Source organism: Harpia harpyja, chromosome 10 (genome assembly GCF_026419915.1).
Source record: "Harpia harpyja isolate bHarHar1 chromosome 10, bHarHar1 primary haplotype, whole genome shotgun sequence".
Lineage (NCBI taxonomy): Eukaryota > Metazoa > Chordata > Aves > Accipitriformes > Accipitridae > Harpia > Harpia harpyja.
Window position 1 is genome coordinate 41,610,282 of NC_068949.1, and position 22,216 is coordinate 41,632,497.

The 22,216-nt window shown below is 42.6% G+C and overlaps 1 protein-coding gene across 2 annotated transcripts in view; it reads left to right on the plus strand.

Annotated features, from left to right (window-relative positions):
• Positions 1 to 22,216, plus strand: part of HTRA1 (HtrA serine peptidase 1) — a 34,092-nt gene that overhangs the window by 1,707 nt on the left and 10,169 nt on the right. For both annotated transcript variants that reach the window (XM_052799392.1, XM_052799393.1), the window contains exons 2-3: positions 15,050 to 15,149; positions 15,481 to 15,685. In XM_052799392.1, coding sequence (XP_052655352.1) covers positions 15,050 to 15,149; positions 15,481 to 15,685 — 305 coding nt within the window. The remainder of the gene's footprint in view (positions 1 to 15,049; positions 15,150 to 15,480; positions 15,686 to 22,216) is intronic.

Sequence of the window (22,216 nt, forward strand, 5' to 3'; positions counted from 1 at the left end):
TTAGGTTGCACCGTTTCTGCACTTCTTTCTTTGAAAGCAAATCTTTTTCTAGATCTAGTCGTCATCTCTCCAGCAGAAGAACATTCTGATGCAGAGCGACTGTATGTTCAGCTTGGGCAAAATACTGATCCTGCATTACAGATCAAACTTACAACTTTGGTATCAATACAATCGATTTTTTGTACCGCTGCTTTTCCCCTCAGTTTCAAAGCTGCGTTGTGCTCTGTGGAACATTGCTGGCATTTACTGACGTTGGAGACAATTAAAGCTTTCACGCTGCGGTTTCCTGATCTCCAGTATAATATAATGCCTTGTGATTTTTATTCTCAGTTCACGAAACCAATACTGTTCTCTCAGTCTTCTCTGCTGAACATTTGCAGAATTCGGGCTGTGTTTGAGGTGGAGGGTAAAACGTGCCTCCGGTAGGTTGTACAGAAAATGCATAGGCTGCATATAGGTCTTGTATAGGAAAACTCCACTGTAGTGGATACATCATGTGTACGTCCAGACAATCGTTTTGCCCTGTTGCACCTCTGGTTGGAATGATGCTTATTTTCTGTATCGCTAGGGACAAAAGGAAGGTGCTAGAGAAGCTGACCAGGAGCACATGTTTATCCCCAGACCAGAGCAAACATTGCTGAAAGCAAAGCTTTTTTTCATATGTAAAGAACCTAAAATAAAAAGAAATGGAGAGTAGGCTGTAAAGCGCTCTTCCCTGGAGGCAGATTGAACCACTGTTTTGAAAAGCCACCGCCTAATATGTGACTTCTTAGAGTCGTTAATTTTTAATTTTATTTTGAGTTCATTTCCAGGAGTGCTTTTGCTACCTAGAGATGGAGTTACCTTTGGTAAAATATTTTTATGCTTTCATAGCAACATATCTATATAAATCGGTGAATACGGTGCAATGGCCTAGGGAAACGAGGGAATGGGGATGTAGGGAAAGTGTTTGGAAAGCACTTTTTTGTTGTTAAGTTTCACGTCGTTTTAGTAGCTGGTCAAGTACGATATTGTGTATCTTGGATAAAGTAAAACTTTCTGTCTTTTTCAATTTTCATCCTCTACAGTCCTCTCCCGGTGCTGCTTTTGTCCTTCAGTGATTCTCTGTACGTTTGTTCAAATACCGGGCGTGTTTATGAGAGGATGCGGGAGAGGCAGGGGAAGGTTGCTCTAGCTCTGTGTATGCATAAGAGGGATGTCTTCCTATGGAAAATGGGATTTGTGAGTCTTAAAAAAATCAAGAAAAACTTCACACGCCTCGGAGCTTACTCTAGCCTCGGCCCTGAACACTGGTGAGAAGGACGGGTGCTGGCAGGGTGCAGCCGTGTGGCACCCAGGTGCTGAGCCGGTCTCCTGCACCGTGGTGATGTGCTCCAGGGTGCAGGATCGTCCCGCAGCTCGCCCTGCGAGCCAGACACGCAGAAAGGACAAAACAGGCTCTATTTGGAGAAACCCCAGGAGCAGCGAGGGGAGAGGGGAAAGCCCGGCTGTGTTTTTTAGCCGGGAAATAACATCGGTTAAACTAGTACGGTGAGTGCGCGGGATGGGAGCAGGGCTGAATCGCGCCCTGCTTGGGCTCACCTCTGTTGGAGTCAGGCGATGAGCAGGGTGACACACCGTGCGGCGGCCGATCGACCCCTTTCATTAGTGCTGTGTCCCCGTCTGGGGCGATGCGTCCTTTCCAGCTCTCCCCTCCTGCGTAACCAGTAACTGGTGGTGTAACCGGTGGTGTAACTGGTGGTACCCGTCCTGCCGCGGTGGTGGGCGGCCTCCCCAGGGTGCCCTGGGCAGATCTTCCCTCTGCCTCTGGCGGGTGACGTAGCCCTGCTTTTCGTATCAAAACCTCTGGCAGATGAGCGCTTGCAGCACCAGCGAGCTGTTTCTGCACCAGCCTGGGCAGGGCTGCCGAGCTGCAGCTTTCACAAAAGAAATCTTCCCTTTCCGTGAAGGACGTGGGAGATGTTGGTAGAAGGCGTTTGGGCCTGCAAAGTGCGTGCCGGGGCAGTGCGGCGTGGGTTGGTACTGATGAAAATATGAAGAAAGGAGGTGAACGTCCTCTGAGCAGAAACCATGACTTGTGTAAAGAGCATCCCACACCCAGGAGTGAGGTCAGTGTGACGAGACCTCAGTATTCTGTGTGATGAGGTTCAGTGTGCTGGGAGGATGTTTTCTTTTTTCTTCTGCAAATATGTTTTTGGTCCTCTTGAATCCCTCCCGCTGACCAAGGGAAGAAGTCTTGGGATGTTCAACACACAACTTAAACCAGCCTTCCTTCCCTTCCTCGCTTCCCCCGGCAGATGCTGGCAGGCGTTTTAGGACAGTGTGCCCTTCTCTCCACGTTGTGCTCTTCACACTGTAAAATACAAACTAACCTGGATTTGTCCTTTCGCCTTTAACCAGAGTAAGAATAACAAAGTTCCTCGTGGTTGCTCTCAGTTCCTAACTTTCCTCTGCCCCTTTTTGAACCGGATTTTTATGTTTTCATATTTTTATGAGGCTCACCATGTCTAATGTGGTATCCCAGTAACCTCAGCCGTCCTCAGCACGCTAGCATCTGTCACAGGCGGTTCACGCTTCTCTGTCACAGGCGTGCTCGCACCATGATGTCGTATCTGGAGTTTGATGTGAGCTCTTCTGGTTTAGATTAAGCAGGTCATTACTGCTTGCTTTGGGGGAAGGCGGAGGTGAGTTTAGGGGTAACTCTCAGTTCTGGAAAGGTGGGTATCACTAACAGATACAGACTTTGCTATTTCTCTTCATCACATTATCATTTCATTGTTCCAGAGATGGAGGGGAGGGAAGAAAAAAAAAATCCATCCCTCGAACTCAGTTTCTTGCAGAATGGCTGACTTTGTATTTTGAAATGCACCAGGTGGAATTGCATCCAAGTGACTCTGTGTAATTATCTGGCAGAAGAGAAGGACCTCCGCGGTCAATAAACCATTTGTCATTGAGTCCTTTAAAAACAGCGTAAGAATGAGAGAGCCGTGCAGCAGAGGATGGGAGAGAGCAGTAGGTGGACCTGCCTGAATTCCTTTGGCTATAGTACAGATAGGGCTAACGGGCTGGCAGCGCTAAGCCTTGCAGTAATGAATAATCAGGGCAGGAAGAAAAACTCAGCTGAGAAATTTGGGAAGGTCAGGAACTGAGCCAGGTATTTATCAAGAGGGAAGTTGATACTGTTGTTATGAACTAGGCTTTCAGCTGTTTCCCGAAAGATAACAACGGGCACGTGGTGATGGTTAGTGCGCTGAAGAAACGTTGGGAGACCTTCGCAGGTTACTTGGCACGTGTCGAGTCTATTAAAAATGACCTGGGAGGACCAGGTGTTGAGGAACTGGATGTACAAATGAGCACTCCGGTGCCGTTAATTTTTTTTAGCTGCCTTCATCTCCCTCAGTTGCTGTGTTTGGGTGGTCTGAAAGTCATTATCTTCTGACTTTCCTCAGTCTCTTTTGCAGCAGCAGGAGAAGAGGAGGGAGGGAGGGAGGGAAGAGGCAGCTGAAGGCAATGGAAATAAAGAGCAACATATTTCCAGAAGAGAACCAATCCCCAAGTGTGGGATTAAAAAGCGCTTCCAAAGCCAAGTATTCAGCTCTGAGAAGAGGGAACTGTAAGAAGTGGTTTGTCTGAAGAAGCTCACCTTTTCCCCTCTCCGCATCTAGATTTCCTTCCCGGGGAGCCGGCAGTAATTCTGTGTAGTCTCTAGACTTCAAACAGTCAAGTCAGTAAATACAGATTTGGAACAAGGAAGGATTCAGTCCTTTCATCTTCTGGGCTTTGAAATTTAAAGGTACCTGTGGACTGGACAGGAATACTTAAAGCCATGAGTAAGCAGAAGGAGTCCTATTAAGTAGAGTTTGGATGTGATGGAGGCAGCCTATCCTGAGCAGTTAAAGGAAAGACTCTGCTGTCCAAGAAATAGGAGAAGCTGGAAAATATTTTTCAAATGTGAATTTACGTGCGCTTGGAGTGAAAGAAAGCAACGTTAGAAATAGAAACTGGGGTACTGTGGAACTTAACTTTTGTTGTAAATAAAGTCATTCCTCACTCCCATAAACTGCTGGGGCCTCTAGGATCCCTGGCTGGACTTGGCAGCAAGTCCCTACAGCGTTTATAACTGGGCCCAAATGAATATCTAGTATTATTTTGGAGGCTGTGTTCCGGATATAGAAAAAAAGAAAGACTTTATTTTGCCTTCTGGATACATACAGGTCATTGTGATTCCCAAATCGGTTCGCCTGCCTCAAAGAGAAGAATATGACTAAAAAGTAAGTCTCAACTCCCCTATATCAAAAGGCTATAAAAGAATGCGTTGATCTTACACTAACTGATGATGTTGACCTCCTTTCTGTAGGTAACAGGAAGCGCTTGTATCTTAAACTTGGAAGACAGAACACTGGTGACTAGTTATTTTCTTTTAAAGTTTAGTGAATTGAGAAGATCTTGGCTACCATATTTTAGTGACTGGAGATGAATTAGGCAGCCAGGCGGAGTAGCTCTTGAATTTCTGGGTTAATATCAGGTACGCTGGGGCGCTGATAAGATGAAGCACAAGGCTGGAAGCCAGTTGGGTTGTGCAGTTTGTTGCGAGTGCTCTGCCTGGAGCTTGTTTCTGGAGACAAAAACCTGCGCACGTGTAGGCACACACACTGCGAAAAAAGAAATACATACGTGTGTGTAACGTGCAAGTAGATCCATTAGCCTCTGCTTTTATTGCACACTAACTCCGCAGGCTGGCACCAGGACGGTAGCTGGTCCTGTCAGTGCGAGCAGCGGCGTGTTAATGGCACCAGTGCTGGGGCTGTGCTGAGTGTCATGGCATAGCTATGCTATAGGCACCCCGTTAAAATTTTCTGTGTTACTAGTTAACCAAACCTTGTTCTTGTGTCCGTCATTTTTTCCCATCAAGTTCTATCAGGGTTTCTCAGTCTTTCCATCTCCCCGCTCTTGTAAAGCTGCCTTTTTGGTGCGATGGGAGAGATGGGTATGCAGTGAATAGTTCCTATAGCTAGTTTTACAGGCTTCTTATCAGAAATATTGATGAGATGGAGCTCATCAAATTAAAGAAACACTTCACATTTCTGATAGCAATTGGATTTGCACGTATTTTTCCTGAAAATGCACATTAAATCTAGTAACTGTGCATAGAAGTTATCCAATGGTCTAAAATTTGAAATGGTTTACATAGCAGAGCATTAGGAGAAGCTCACAACGTTTTTCCAGAGGCCAACGTCATTACGCCATTTTACAGATAGTGAATCTAGGGCAGGGGAAGATAAAGCGCTTTGCTCAAGGTCAGCCGGTACGCCAGTAGCGGAGCTGAGAGCAAAGTGAGGTTTTATGAGTCCCTGCTCATTTTTTCTGCCCCTTGCCAGCATTGCCGCTCCATTTTCCATTACTTTTCTTTTCCATTACTCTATTTCTTAAACTTGCAGACTGTAGTTTTGGCTTCATTCTGCAAACAGCATCGATGATCTGTCAATCTGCAGACAGTAATTTTGGAGACGGAGAGAAGTGGGTGGACCGAGGAGCACTAATAAGAAAGAGAAACCCAAACTACTCTCTCCCCTCCTGCCATCCCACCCCCAAAATACGCCCCCCCCCCCCCCGCCCCAGGAATCTCATACTTCAACATTTGTGGTGCTAAAGGGACGATTCATTGCTGTTTTCCAGGACAAGATATGCACCGTTTGATATGTCTGCCCATTCTGTATCAGAGATCTGTGTGTAGACCTCTATTTATAAAGGTAAAGCTTGGCTGACCCTTGTTTTCTTTTGTATTCAGACAGTAAAAGTGGGCAAGCAGAGAGCACTTATAAATAAAATACGAAAAATATTCAGATGATCCATAAAATAAAGAAGAATAGATGTGCAGGTAAAAAAGCCACTATGTAAATAGCTAATGATGATAGGGGAGCTGTGAATATGATAATTAGAACTCTAAATAGCATAAAAATATGCTTATTTGAGAGAGTGAAATAGAAACCTGCTCTTCTTTTAACCTTTAGGGAGAAACTATAGATGCAGTGGGGCAGGGCGCTGTGTGACGGTGTCTGTCTCACCAGTGGCAGTGCCGCCTCCTTTCTGTAGTTCCCAAAATAGGATGATGGAAGTACCGTCTGCATTACTCCAGGTTCGTTTCCCACACACTCATTGATTTCTGATGTCTACATTAAAACAAATCTGGATGGTCTTAGAGCGATTCTTAAGATGGCTGTAGAAAATACTGTCAGAGGCTGAGGGATTTCTTCAATATGTAGATATTGTGGCTTTAGCGATATAGTTATGCTGGATTTATGTATTGCACAGTTACAAAGCTCCAGAGTAGGAGGGAGGTTTGTGTTTTATTACGGTTTTGAAGTTTTTCCTATAGATTTGGTCTTTTTGCGTATCATCTCTGTGTCACTGTAAGAAGAGTCCTGCCACAGCCAAGTGGTGAAATCAATGCCTTCTCCAGCTGCAGAGAAGCGGCATCTTCGGAGGCTTTTTTTAGGCTTGCATCTTAAGAGGCTTTTTTTAGGTTTCTCGTTAGAGAAAAAAATGTTTAAGCAGCATGAAAACAAGAACTTGTTTTTATTCCCTGGTGTCTTCATACCAGGGTTCCTGGAAGTTGAAACTAAGTCTCTCTTAAGCAGGGATTTCTTCTAAAGATGCAGTGCTAAAGTTTCTCACATACTTAAAATGAGACCTTAATGGCTTTATAATGTTAAGAGGAATTTTCAAGATCAGACAGCTGTTGGTTACACGAAGGATATAGGAATTACCACGTCCTTGTTACTTAATAGACGTTTTGAGGTTGTTTTGCTGGTTCTCTGCCTGTGATGAGCGGAGCTGGGAGGTAGAGCAGGGTAATGACCTGAGTCGGAGGGGACGTAAACTGAGCAGGGCTGGAAAAAGGAGAGGAGAAATTATTCCTGACTCATCTGTTGTATTTTCAGCCTTCTGCAGGGAAGAGAATACCGTGTCTGCTTTAACCTGTTGACTGAAATATTCTTTTCATCTGTCTGCAGGAAATCAGGCAGACTCTTTTCCATAACTACCTGACTTACATTTCTTGATGTTTCCAGTTCAGACAGGACTACTGATAATGATGTTTTCGAGCTCAGCACTCTTTGCCCTTGTCCTGAATTGCTCTTCACCTTTTTTTTTTTTTTTTTTTTTTTGTGCGTGTGTCTGAGCATCTATCTGCCTGCACCCTGCCTTCCCTCCTCATCCCCCAGACAGACCAGTACAAGCGTGGGGAGCGCTGCTGGCACGACCACCCCGAGCCGAGCATCTTTGTCAGAGGGCTGCTGACTTGCCATTAATTTGTCACCTCCTCCAATGAGCCTGGGCTCGGTATTGTATTAATATGGCAATGCTGCTCCGGGAACAGCGTGTTCCTCCTCGCAGGGCTGCGTTCCTCCGGGCCGGGGCTCCAGCCTGGCTGTTTATGTAGAAGTTGGGTTTCCTCCCACCTCACCGCTGGTGTTTACAGAAGGAATCGCAGTTTCCTGTTGTGTTAGATGGAGCTGTCGCTCCGCTCTGGATTCCTGCCCTCCCTGCTTACACCGAATTGCTTTTTATCCTCATCAGCTTGAAAGTCTCTTGCTTTTGCTTGCTACTACTATAATTGTGAGACTTTTTTGCAGGGGCAGCCAGTGCGCTTGGTTTATAGAAGAATTTCTGGCATTTCTGAGCGTTTTTATGTACATATTTTCTCCCTGTGAGGTTCTTCAAGGGTTGCTAAAGCCCGAGACTAGTCCCACGAGATGAAACAGGGGTTATGCCCATTTTAAAGGTAAATCTAAGACACTTGAGGATTCCAATTTCTTTTCACAAGTTGCGTAGAGACCGAGTAACGCCAAGATGCACGCATCTTTCCTGGGTCTTCCTCCTTCTGCGCAATGTTCCAACCATTTGACATCTGTCTAGCAATTCAGTAGTTGAGTTGCAATAGAAGATGCTCTGTATCCGATTCATTTACTCCTTATTCTGCCTCGTAGACAAGTGGTAGGAACAGTTGCTGTTCCACTAAAATGTTAAGTTTTATATCTGAAGTTGTATAGGAGCTTGCTGCAAGGAAGCTGGAGGCACATTGCCCAAGTACATTGACCGTTTTCAGTGACAAGAAAATCTTGAATTACGTTGGGACTGGGTGCCAGAGGTCTGTTTCATACTAAGAAAGAAGCTGGACCAAAGAGGTTGGACTAAAGTTTCCTGAAGACTCTGTGTTTTACAATTTAGTTATCTTGAAATACTTTGTTGTTGTTGTTGTTGTTTTCTTGTTTTGTAAGTGCAGAAGAGCTCTGTATGTGTCATAGTGTTCATGTAGCATGGCCATTCATGTGTTACCAATATCTGCTTTTACTTATTCACACATTTGCATTTTTAATACTTTACCCTCTTAAACTCGGAGCAGGGTAAGCATTAATTTGTGGCCAGTAGTTGGGAACAAGATGCGTGCAGAGACCAAGCAGCAGCCTCTGCACCACCGGCAGGACCATCCTGCTGCTTGGTTGGGGTTTGTCTGCTCTTTCACACCCTTTTCCCTGAAAATCAGTAAAGTCAGCTTTTGTTCTTGGGAATATTAACTAAAACGTGCAATTTATTCACCTTCATTTCTGTACTCAAATGTGCTATGTTATATGAGCGACCACACGCTGGTCTGAAAACTGTTTTGTGTTATCATTAATTTGAGAGCTGTTTTGTTCTACAAACTTTGTATAGATTCTCTATTTTGTTTAGCTTGGCAGCCTGTTTGTTTGTTTGTTTAAAATCAGTGATTAAAATGAATGGCTTCAGGCTTTTGGATTAGCAGGGAAAATACAAATTTCAAAGCCTGCTATTTGCAAAATCTCTGGTGTATATGACAGTCCTTGTTAAAGGTTGTCAAGAAAGAGTTGGTCATCTAAATATTATAATGACGAAAATGGACTTTATTTTCCCTTTGCAAGTTTGCATTCCTGCCAAAAAGCAATTTTACTTTAAATCCTCACTTTAATCTTGCAGTGGTTCTTGCTGCAGGAAATATTTTAAGTGAATACCAGATTTGTGCAGTTTACTATTTGGTAGAATAAAATGCTCAAAGTCTCTCCATTATTTAGTGCTATGAAAATATTTTTGCTTTTAGGCATGTCACAGTAATACAGATTTTCTTCTCAGAAATCTGTGAAGTGTGTTTAGTTTCTCCTTGGATTATACAGGGATAAAATAACTGATGCAATAGCTTTATGAGCAAGATGCTGTGGTTTAGACCTCTCAAAATTCCCTCCATTGACCTAAAAGTTGTTCTTAAGCAAATCGTCTACGATACGTAGAATGTTTCTTGTTTTCTTAAGTGTTTTCATTGCGTAATATCCTTTTTTGGTGTATTACACAATTTATCCTTGAATAGGAAGCGGAATATTTAGGCTTGCAGTTTTATGTAATTTAAAAAAAAAAAAGCGTGGCAGCAGATCCCCATACATCACTTTTTCCTTGTGTCTCTCCAGTGGAGCTTGCTGATACCACCATTTTCAGTGTGAGCTAAGCACATTTGCTGCAGTTTTTGTTTCCATAGTAGCGTCAGAGGTTTTAACGTTTTCCTGTATGACATGAACAGGAGTTTGTACAAACACCAGCGGTTGGAGTTTTATTTGGGAGGGTGGAAGTTTTCCAAGTAAAACTTTACAGTCTTGTGGTTTGGGTTAGTAGTCACTGGTTCTGCCAGCCCAGAGGTTTCGTGAGTACTTAAGCCCTTCTGGTTTCATTCTGCAGAGAAACCCAAACCCAAGCTGTTCTTTCAGACTCTAGTCTGCGTATGCACCTGGGATTGTGTATCTGAATATAACGTTAAGCAGCAAGTACAGGAGGAAGCAATTATCTATTTTCAGCAACCTGGGTAGCTTAATACATTTAGTTAGCCCATAAACTTCAGCAGGTTGCGTCGGCTCTGCTTGTACTCTGTGTTACTGGGCAAGGATTTCATAGACACGCTTGTGATCATTATGGAGTTAACGGGAAAAGTTAGATTAACCATAGATCGTGGATCCAAGCCCCATTTTCTTCCACTGGCATCAGCCTGATGTTAGCAGACCATGGGACCCCACCAGTTGAGATGGTAACGCTGGGTCTGATGAACGGGGCAGGGGTGAAACAGCCCTCCCGGCCGAGCGTGCTGCTGCTCAGGTACAAGCATGAAGCAAACCCAAAGGGTATTTTAATTTCGTTCCCCTGGAAGGACAGGGGCGTTGCGCTTTTCCAATATGAAGCATCTTTAATGATGAACCTGGAGGTGGTGCTCCACCCTCCCTGCAATTTGCATAGGAGCATCCTCTTTAACAGTTATAAAATTACAAATACTGATAGTTGCAGCTGTCTTGGATGATTACTGTTTCATGGGAAGTTGTTTTTTTGTTTGGTTTTTTTTTTTTTAATCTTAATGGGAGTGAAAGTTTCTTGCTGTTTTTAAAGAAATCGAAGGCTTGATTCCAGACTGAATCTGAGCTTTTTGACTTAGGAATTGAGGATATCTGGGCTGGTCACACCAAGTGAGGGTGGGAGGGAGAGACTTGCTGGTGTTTACTAGGGTGTCCCTTTTTTTTCCCCTCCCTGTGTCTAAGACAAAAAGTCCCATTGAATGCGATGATAACCGTGTTGGTTCTAACTTCAGACCCTGGAAAGGAGACACAGGAGTGTTGGATGCAGTTGGGAAGCAGAGGAGAATGGGCAGGGAGCTGAGCTGGTCCCGATGGATGGGAGCAGAACCCCCTTGCTTGAAAGGGGGAAAACATAAGAAAACTGGATGGGAAAAAGATCCATTTCTGACCAAGATGTACCTAAAGCTTTGTGTGAAGATCTGTTCTCATGAGAGGTGGACCTACGCTGAGAGAAGACCTTCCAGAACAGCAGATACAGTTCTCACAACTGAAGGGGAGAGGTTACTTTTATGAGATGTCTATCTCCAAAGCATCTTGTCAGTTTAGCTCAAAATATTACCAAAAGCAGCATGTATGAGTTGTAAGCATTAAAGCATCAATGCCACTTTGAGTAATGACCTAATCAACACCTAGATCTTAATATGCTTTTTGGCTCATCTTTGTGAAACCAAATTATTTCAGTTGTTTACAGCCGGGTGTGCTTTTTTTCCATGGCTTGGTATTCCATCTTGCCTCCTAGCAGTTTGTTTACTGATACTAGCCCTCTTAATGTCAGTTGGCAGAGATTTTCCTTTTCATTCAAGGGCTGACAGCCAGCACACCTTTGAAGTCCCTGAAGAATTAGTTGCCTCAGGAATTTTTCATGCTGTAACCTATTTATGTTTTTTTTAAGTCAGTTTTTGATCATCAACTGAATTCACAACCATCATCTTTATAATGTCATTAATAAAGTTTTCTTAACCATGCTCATGGGCATTTAGGGCATTGTGCAATAGTTCAGTAAAAACATTACAAAACACAATGATCACAGCATATAAATAGAAAGAGGAACAGTCTGCAAAGATCTGAACATTGAAGCCTGATGGTATTTAGGTGCTAGAGCTTTATTCAAGGCCACCTCTCAATGATTTAAAATTTAAAAAAAACAAAACCCAAAACAAACAAAAAAACCCCACAAAAATCTCCAACACCAAATATAAAACAAAAAAAAAAAAAAAAGAAAATACTCTACTAAGAACAAAGCTCTAGAAGGGTGTGGTTTAAAGAAAAAGGCCAGAAAATTGGGGAAACTTTATTCTCATGAATTCAACACAGGTTATACCAAACCAGTATAACCAAAGAAGCATTCTTGAGCTGAGAAAACTACATTTTTGGGACCAATTTAAGCACGGAAGTAAAGAGCTGGCCACCTGCTTGTGGGGTGCCTGTTAGTCAGGGTGAATGTTGTGGTTAGATGTGTGTATGAGAATACACAGGTACTGGGGATTAAATAGTCAAAACCATATCATCAATCAAAACTTAAAGCTATTGCTTTTTTGTTGCTTAATAGTCAAGCACAGTCCACTAAACCACTGCAGTCTCCAGCTTTTCAAACCTGGAAACTTGGAGGATGTTGCATGATACCCATTCCACTCTTAAAACTGTATTTTCTACTAAGACCCTGAACTATCAGTACAGGTGGAAAATACATGTGTTGAAGAGGAAAGTATCTCCTGAGAAGTTCTGAATTTCACCGCTTTCTGCAGTGGCTGGTGATGGCTGGAAGCTACCATATGGTGGTTGAGGAATGAGCATCTGCTCATATTAGGTTTGTATTATTGGCGGTTTTATGGCAATTTAGGCTTCCACATAGTAATTCAATTCTAAGATAAAATTTTACATGGTGGTGGTTGCTTATAGGAAAGGTAAGCGCACCTCTCGGCTCCCATGTGCGTTGCTCAGTAATCCCAAAGAGCAATTAGCTATGGTGAGCATTAAGTATGTACGTAATGGGCAAATGCTATGCGTGCACATGTGTCCATTTTGGTCTCATTTTTTGATAGGAGAAATTTTCAACATATTAATACTTTTACTATAGCCTTCAGATTTTGTGTCATCCCATGATGGTAAAGAACAGTTGGTAGGATTTTTTTTTTGTTAGCATTCATCAATGAATTTGTCTGAATGGTAGTTTGACTTTTGTTTATTTGCTTTAAAAAGGTATGTTTTCCATTTAAATGGGCAGTTGTTCAAGACCTGTTGCAAAACTGTGTTACACAATGCAAGAATTCCTAATACATAAGCAATAGACAGGCGTGGCAAGCTGTTGTAAGCTTTTTAGGTCAGTATGCCATGAATCAGTATTTATTATCTAACTTTTTCAGACTATAAAATTTTGACCTTTTAACTGTGCAGCTTGGTTCGGGACTGCGCAAGGAGATTATATGCAAAATACTGTCACTTCTGCAATCTTGGCGTTTGTAGCCTCCCACTCAAAGTGAAGGCAGCTCTCTGAGATCAAGTATTAGTAGTCTTACCATGTACAGCTTAGGCATCCTTTCTCTTCTTGAATAGCTAAATGCAAAAAAGATTGAAGGCATTAAAAAAAGCTGTGTGTTTCCTGTGCAGTTCCCTCATCCGTGGGAGCTTTCTTTTTCAAGGGCAGGATGTGACCTTTGAATGTCTACAGCATTGTAAGTGAGATGAAATCATTTTATAAGCAGTGATCAAAAAGCATATTGATGGATACAGTAGTGCCCTGTGGCGTTTTATCCCAACATCGCGTTAATCCAATCTGATAATCTGTCAAAGCTCCTATTTAATGCGAGGGAATACTTCCAAGCTGCAGTTCCCATTCTCCTACCAGTTTTCCAAAACACTCCCCTTACGATTGTCAGCTTTATAGCAATGGCATCGTTCATTTGATACCAAATATTTCTAATAAAGAGAACGTAAATCCTTTGGTAAATTGATGTTTGTCATTCGGCAAGGCCTTTTGCCTTTCTGGCATAAAAGTCCAAGGACAACAGCTTATGCATAAATCAGAGAAAGCACAGAATGCTTTTGAGGAGAAGAGTAGGTGAGGACACAAGTTTCCTGATCAACAACGTTCCTGCTTCATAAAGCAGATTAACGTCTCCGAACTGTGATCTGAAACTGCATAGCGGATTACGTGGTTACTGCTGTAGCTGCTGTTCATGACTGATTGCATTTAAAAGCCCTTGAGATGCTTCACAGGGTATAATGGGAATAAAACATGTTCTTGAGTGATCAGATAGTGTTTGGGTTGAGCATCCGCCCCTCTCATGAAGGCAGTGTATGCTAGCTGGCATTGGTAAGTCACCTGAAACCAGTTGTTCACCAGTGAATCAAACTGGTATCTGATTAGTATTAAAAGCAGCAATGTTTTGTTCCCAAGTCGTTCCTCTGAATCTCTTTTTGCCTCCAGTATGTACTTAAAACTTTGCATAGTTTTCCAGTCTGGTTTTCAGATAGTGAAGGTCATTCAGGTATCAGTGTTGGGAATATTTTTATAGGATAGTCCTGCGTCTCCTACAATTCTGCAAATCAATCGTCCTGTTACACCATCACAGGCACTTACAGCATCCACAAGCTGCTTACTGCTTTAATCTCTGGACGGATTTAGAAGCCAAATGGCAAGGATGGATGGGAGCAGCACAGCACATTAATACTCATCTGAAAGTCAATTGCACGTTTGGCTTTTGCTTTTATAACACGAGATGGAAGCATCAGATAAAATGGGAAGACTAATGAAAACAAAGGGTGTTTCTTGCCTCTAGGGAAATACAAAAGAACTCTTTGGGGTGTTCCAATTGCTTAGTTGCTCCCAATTTGGAAAAAAAAGAAATGCCCCCAAACTACTTGAGAAAGGGAAGCTGTGTCAGAATTGTGAGTTTTTTTCCAGAAATTTTAGACATCTGATGGTGCAGACAGGTTTTCTGATGGCCACAATAGGAGTTTGGTATCCAGTTGCTTTTGAAAATCCCACTGACCTCCCTTGAATACTCAGTGACCACGAGCTTTTGTGTTACAGCACTGCCCAGGAATGCAGAGCTTTGTGGTTGCATTGTTTTCCTGCGCGTATCTATTTTATAGCCTTGAGGGGGGTTCGGTAGCTCCAAAGTACATGGGATCGGCTCCTGAGTGGAGTTGATGGACCACGGGTGGTATCAGTGGAAAGGATGCCTTGAGCAGGGTTGCGTAGAGCGTACGTAGTGTGCGTCCACCGTTAGGTGCCGGGCAGAGGCTGGTGGTTCAAGCCGTGCGGGCACACCGGTGGGAGAGGCTGCGCAAACCTCGTACCCGAGTTAAAACTTCCACAGCGGCTGCTGTAGGCTTACGCCGGGGTCGGGACCTCGTTGTCCTCGGCATCTTACAAACGCAGCAGCGTAGGACTTCAAAAATCCCGAGCGGGCCTGTTTTGGCAGAGGAACAGACCCCGTTTGTTTGATCTGAGAAGACCATACAGGCTAAATAGGCCATCCAGAAAAGCTCCAGAAAAGCGACGAGAGCGGTAACGGAGGGATCCAAGTACAAGATGCCTTTCACTAAGGGAGGAGCGGGGCTTTTTTTGATTCAGGTGTTTTGCAATGACCCTTCTCCTGTCACTTGAAGAACTCATGACATGTTTTCTGTTTCTATTTCAGGCCAAGAACATCCTAATAGCCTGCGGCACAAATACAACTTTATTGCAGATGTGGTGGAGAAGATAGCTCCTGCTGTGGTTCACATTGAATTATTTCGCAAGTAAACAAGACGCCTAGTTTTGATTTTTGTATTCTTGAAAACAGCTGCCAGTGTGCCAGAAACGTTGACTGATGCTATGTAATAGCAAAGAGGTTTTTGAGATGATAAATATTTGTCATGCTTAAGAATTAAAGATAATTTAAGAGTTCTGGCAAAAAAAAAAAAAAGTTAAACTAATGCATGTGCATTGTCTTGTTAATGATAGTAAGTAACAGTAGATATCCTAAAGCATTAAAACCCACCAAACTCTTTTTGGCTGCGTGTTATTTGGAGTGATTTGTGATCTTTCAACTTTCTGCAGCGATAAATGTTTCTTTCCCATGTCTTCTAGACTTCCTTATTCGAAGAGGGAGATTCCTGTTGCCAGTGGTTCAGGGTTCATTGTCTCAGAAGACGGACTGATAGTGACAAACGCCCATGTCGTCACCAACAAAAACCGCGTGAAGGTGGAGCTGAAGAATGGTGAAACATATGAAGCTAAAATTAAAGATGTTGATGAAAAAGCTGACATTGCACTAATTAAAATAGATTCTCAGGTGAGTCGTTAAAGTAAGACACATTTTAATCCTCTTAATTTAGTATCCTCTTTTCCAAAAGCTATTGCTAATTTTCATGTTTGAAGGAAAGGCTGGTAGTTTAGTGGTCTAAGTATACAGAGAATATTTGAGCTAGGTGGATACACATTTTCAAAAGCCAAGTTTGGGGTTGGTACTGGTTAATTTTATCACCTCTCAGTGTAGTGCAAGCAAGTATGTAGCACTTTGGTACGCGTCCTCAAAATAAAAACCAACAACGTGGTTTGCTGGCTGCTTTACACACGCATCGGCTAATATAACTCTCCCTCTGAGAAGAAATGTGGATGTTCCCTTGTGGTTGGTAGAGGGACGTATTAGTCTTTCTTGTGTGCCTATACTGAAGTCACAAATTGCTTTTAGAGGATGCGTTTGTCCCTCTGAAGTACTATGCTTATGTAGATACTAAAATGGAAAATATCTTAGGAAGTATCTTGAACTTGCAAATTAAAGCCAGCTTGGAAAGATGCTGCAAGTGGCACTGCAAGTGGCTTTCTGAACAAATGGGAATGCAACTTCCCGTCTGTAGTCTCACTCCATCTCAAACATATGGCTGTCAGCGTTACTCTGCCTCCTGCAACAGCAGAAAAGCTGTCATGCGGTTCTGCGCACGTCGACAATGTAGCGCAAGTGGAATATTGTGTTGAAATACTGCGTAATGTAGATGCAATTAGATGCATGTGATTGCTTGGGGTGCTGCTCATATTGGTTTCCCTTGTTTGGACTATTAGTTAATCACCTCCAAATTTAACAGGCAAGAATGTCTCATTTGAAACACATGACTCAAAAATGTGTAGATCTTGCAGTGTTGTTTTAGTTCAGACCTATTCCCCAGTGAGGTCAAAAGTGTTTGTGCCAGAGTTCATGACTAAACCAGACATCTAATGCAGAACTCTTGGATGACCCAAGATATAAAGTGCTCCTGCTGCTCCCTTGCCACCTTTGTCATTTAAAAACTCTCTCTTTTTTTCTTATTTAAAAGCTTCTTAACAGCAACATGGCAGAAAACCTTAACGATACCAAGAATGGTTTTTGCCATGTTGTTTTTACCTCCGTTTTCCTGAGGTAACCTATGTACACATTTACCAATTGCTTCTTTTCTCAATGTTATCTTAAAATAAGCAAAAGCAGATCTGCAGTAACAAAGCAAAGAGAAAGATCCCCAGGATGAGAACTGACAGCATTAGGCTGAGTAGGATGTGGCAGGGAGTGAAGGGCAGCTGGAAGAGTGATTTAAAATTGGAATTCTGCACAACATGGTGGGGAAAGTAGACTGGAAAACGATGGTGAGAAGGAAAGGACTTCAAGCAATAGAAGGTGAGCTTCAGAGAAGAGAGAAGCTGGTGTGTCAAAGAGAGGAGACATTGAACTGATGTGACAGATCATTTTGAGGACTTAAGAAGAGAGCAGATGTAGAGTTTTATGTTACTTGATACCCTAAAGAAACGGCTCCAAAATTTCCCTGGTAAGTGGCTTGCGGGAAGAGAGAACGTGGAAGACTGGAAGCAGCTTGGAAAAAAGAGAATGCAGCCAGATGAGTTGCCTGTAGTGGAAACCACTGCTAAACAGGACTGGAATTGGCGATTCTAGTTATGACTTGCGAGATGGCAGATACTCTTCTTTTTTAAAAATTACTGCTGTGTAATTAAATGATAGTCATCTTCTTCCAGCAATTTAATTTTTGAACGTGGTTGTGACCCTGTTTTGCTAACAGCACATCAGCATTGCAACCTAATTTGTTTATATATACTTGCAAATTCTTTAAGGCAGGAGCACTTTTTCTATCTTAGAGCTATCTAGAGCCAAATCAGCTACATTTTTCTTTTTGGAGGTGGAGAGGGAAGGGATTGACCTGTTAATAATATTCAGTTGTCTATGAGAAAAAGTCTTGGTTTTAATGAAACTTTGGGAAGTGCCTCAGTGCCTGGAGGCTGAGCTCTTGCTGAAGGAGGTGAGCAGGTCCCCTGCTGTCTTCCTCGCATAATGTCAGCTTAGCACATCCGTCTGGGTAGCAGGAGATCAAATTTCCCATCTCTGCTCTAAATTAGGTAGAATATGGATATAAACTTGGGTCTGACATATCCTTGGTAAGTGTCCTGTCAGTTGTACAACCCAGTACCTCGTATGTTGTTCCGCCCTGGCCCCTGCCTGTTGGATCTCAGGATAATATTGAGAAGACTTGGGGAAAGTATCGCTTGGGGGTTTTTGGGGATGGGAGACCAGTTTTCCAGTTAGCTCTAGTGACGTGGCACTGGCAAATGCCAATCCAAGGTGAGTCCTGAGGCACCTCTGTTTGCAGGACAGATGATGCGTTGCACTTGGAGACTTAGAAATGCAAAATTTTAAGTGTTCACAAAAAGTTAAAATGGAAATGCGGTCAGCTGAAAAGTTGATTTTCAGACTGAACTTTCATGTGACGTTTTTATTTATCCATTCAAGTTCAGTGTTTGAGCTTTCCTTTTTGTACTGGAATGCCTTGCAATCATCCAGATTCATAAAAGGCTTTTTAAAATCACAGAGGTAGTAACTTGTTGAAGTTGAAATGTATTTGATGACTAAAGAAGTCAATTTGGCGGTACAAATAACCCTTTAAAAATCTGGGTATAGCATGAAAACCATCCCTAAGAATTTTTCTGAAGTAAGAGGTGAAGTTCTTTTTGAATAAATTATTTGAAGGTGATATCAAAGATGCAGAAATTTTTTTTTCTTCTGTTTTTCTGTGGCATGTTAAGGCAGGATCTGAAGGCTGAAGAATGCCTCTGTGGTTAAGAGCAGAGCTGGGCTTGAAGTACGAGTTTAGGCTGTCAGCTGGTATTCCTAAAACTGTTAAGATTTTGCAGCAGCTTGCATGCTGTTTTTCTTTAAGGTGTGAACATCCGGCCAAAGACATTACTAGAACTAATTTGGCTTTGCTGAGTGCAATAGGAAATGAAAGAGGGTGGTAAAATCTGGGCACCAGTAAGGATGAACTGTTTCCCTGATTAAATTCTTCTCCATGGAAAAACATGTTGCAGTCAGTGAGGAGCGGAAATCTTGGAGTTGTTCTTCTAATCCGAAAATACGCTTAATTTTACAGTCTGTAAAGGAGAGAAACTGTATTTCTTGTGTCCGTAGTGAGACACAACAGTTTGCTGAAGTGTTGAAAGTAGGAAGTAAGACTGGAGTCAAGTGTGGTAAACGTGAATGCAATATAACTATCCTTCCAAATGGAAACAGCTTTGAGGAGACGGCAATACTAGAAAGAAACAGTGCAGTTGCAGACAATTTGGATATGAACATGCAAAACTTATAAAACTTCCCTAGAAATATTTGGACTTTGGCAGCATAGGCAGAGGCTGGTGAAATAATCCACCCTGTGTGGCACGCGTGATACTGCAGTGAGCCTGAAATCCATCAAAAGTATTGCACAACACTCCAAAGCTAGCAGATGCTTTTGAGCTGGCAGAGCTTGCTTATGAAATTCATCTCAAGACAAGTAACTACCTTGTTAAATGAGAACGTGTGATGCAGCTGCTGAAAACACCAGGAGGAGGAAAGAAAATTTTAGGATGGTTTAATGGACAATGTCGGGGTTAATGGAAGGCAGAATTATGAAAGAGCCCTGTGCCCTCACCCAAATTGAGCTGGAAGCCAAAAATAGTGGAAGATGGAGGTGGGTTTTGCCTGGAGACCCCTTTCACCCCTGGAAATTGGAATCTGCCTGCAGAGATGATCTCTGTGGCAGGTGCCTATGTTTTGACAGTGAGTACAGAAGAGGGGAGCATGGTGAACGGCTTTATTTTGAGGTGTATCTTCTTCCTACATGCTTAAAAACCAGCCATGAGACACTTCTCACCGACTCTGAAATAGCACCTATGTCACAGAAGGCATGCCAGGGTCTGAAGATTTTTGTTCCTCAGCGTGACCAGTTACTGCCTTCTGTATCCCAGGCAGGATTTGGCATCTACATGGTACAGCAGTAGTGGGTTTGTGACCAGTCTCTAATTTGCGGTGGTATTTCACCCTTTTGCTTAAGGTTTTCCCTGCATCTTAGTAATAACCACTTAGTTTGATGCTTTTAAATCAACAAGACCTTCTGCCCTCATTCCTTCGGTGGTTTCGTGAGGCAATGCAGCGTCTGTATCTTTGTGGTCAGAGGGGATTTGCTTTTTTTTCCCGTGTGTGTACAAACTGGAGGAAGCAGGAAAGCAAACTTTCCTGTTTATGTATCAATATTTTAATAGCCCACATTTTGAAAAACCAAACTACTTGAATTCCAGATGTAAGTGGCTTTTCTAAAATGCTATTTTACTTTGAAATCTGTCACTGGATATTGCGTTGCTTCCTCTTGAGAGCCTGAGGAAGCCCACATATTGGTTCCAGAAGTCTTCAGGACCCATAGAAATGAAATAGCTTGTAAAAAGCTTGGATGTTAACTCCTGTTTACTCATCAGTTTAGGCAGCAGTCGTTTCCTGCAATCCTCATCTCCTAGTAGCCCTCGCTGTGGGGACGATGCGCTGGTCCAGCTCCCCACGCAGCAAAATGCTCACACACCTCCAGGGTGGGTCTGCCAGCACCAGGGTATTTTATTTTATTTTAAAGGAGAACAGCAATATCTTGCCAGGTAATTGAAATCGTGGTGACATAGCAAAACAACACTTCATCCTTTTTTCTTTTTTTCTGCAAGCTTCCCATGCTCCATATTTAGATAAGGAGAGTCAGTTTTGTTTTTCTAACTATAGATGAAATACTTTTGGAGGCTTGTAATGCATTCAGCTTGGGTTTTTAATTTTCTTTGGCGTTTTGTCAAGCAGTTTCTAGATTGTAGATGATACTCTACATTTTTGTATGCTCATGGCCTGCGTTTTTATTTTGCCATAACGTATTCTGAAAGTTAAATAGTTCCATTAATGAGAACAGAAATGCAGTTCCTGGGGAAGTTACATGTCTTGCCAGAGTTCTTACAGCTGAATTACCGTACTATACAAGCATCTGTTTCTTTTCCACCTAAAAATAAAAAGTATGAAGGAAATCTGTCGCTATTTAACACGAATTGAACTTGGAACAGAACATTTGTCTCCTCTTCATCAGAAGAATGATTGGATTGCAAACTGCTTCCTGCATATTCGTGATCTTCCTTCCACAAACGAAGGGGATTACAGTGCAGAGAAGGGATTTACTTGCTTTCTGTGCCAACATAGAGACAGATTCACTTGTTTCATGGATGAAAAAGTTCCAACTGAAACACTTACTGGTTATGGCCGTCTGTCTCTTGGTTTTTATTTCTCTCTGGCGCTGGCCATGCCTGCTGGTGGTTGCATGCTGCCTGCCTCTTCTAGTTTCAGAGCTGATTCATCCAGGCTCCACTTATTTTACCTGACTCGAGCTACGCTGGTAATGTACATCAGATGAACATCCAGCTCCCAGCTGATGATGCTTTTCTTCTATACTTGTCCTAATCTCTCGTGCAACGATAGCTGCATCTTACTGTTGGATGAAGCTGTTTCTTGTGGTGGTGTGCAGCGCTCCATTTTGTGGGAGTGATGTTTATCCAGGGTTTGAGTCAAATCCATGTATAAAAATGTCTGAAGCTCTTTGGGATGAGAAAGGCTTAAAATATTAACGCTAATTAATGGCTCCTTCTCTGGCTGGGTGTAAACAGTGAGTCATGTGCCACTTATGGTTTTGCATGTTTAGTCCTATTTCTGTGTACTCGCAGAATGCCTGCTTGCAGATTTGTTTTATTGAGTAAACACGGATCCCAGCAGAGCCCTGAGGCTTCATCAAATGAAAATCGGAGGGAAAGAAGAGATGTTATGTGTTGCCCAAGGTCATGCAGTGAGTCACTGCGAAAGCTGGGGTTAGGTGCTGGGTGTTTCTGGCTCCCCGTTCATTGTGCTGCAAGGCATGCTCGTTTGCCTGGGATTTTAATTAACTGTTGTGGCAAATCTATAGTTAACCGAAGAGAATCATGAGTTGTGACAGTAGTTACATCGTCCTGATGACCACCAGATGTTATGTAAAAATTGAAGAATGCCCATTTTGTTAAGTATAGTTATTAAGGGCCCTAGACCCAAGCACTTAAGCTTAGTTTACAAGGACTGTCTTAACATCCTAGGCAAGAGCTTGCCAGTGGAAGGGTGTGAGGGCACAGGCAAGGTGTTACGATTCTGGTTACAACGCTGCTGTAAGTGCTTGCCCTGCGTTTCCAGCGCTCCTCTTGTGGACTGCAGAAGGACATACTTCCCGCTCGATCACTTGATGCCCAGGGATTTTGACTGGTTTTATACTGATTTCACTTGACAACCACCTCTACAATTTAAATAAATGCTTGGGGTTTTTTGATAATGGAAAGTTTAGTTCTGAATGTGGCAATGTTATTTTTAAGCTTTTTTAGAGAGAAAACCCCAAATTTAAAGGCACTACAATGCATATACTCATCATGACCAATTCTTCATGGCATTTACTTGCAGAGGCGCTAACGAGAGTGTTTACATGCAGTGCTGTTAGTGTGC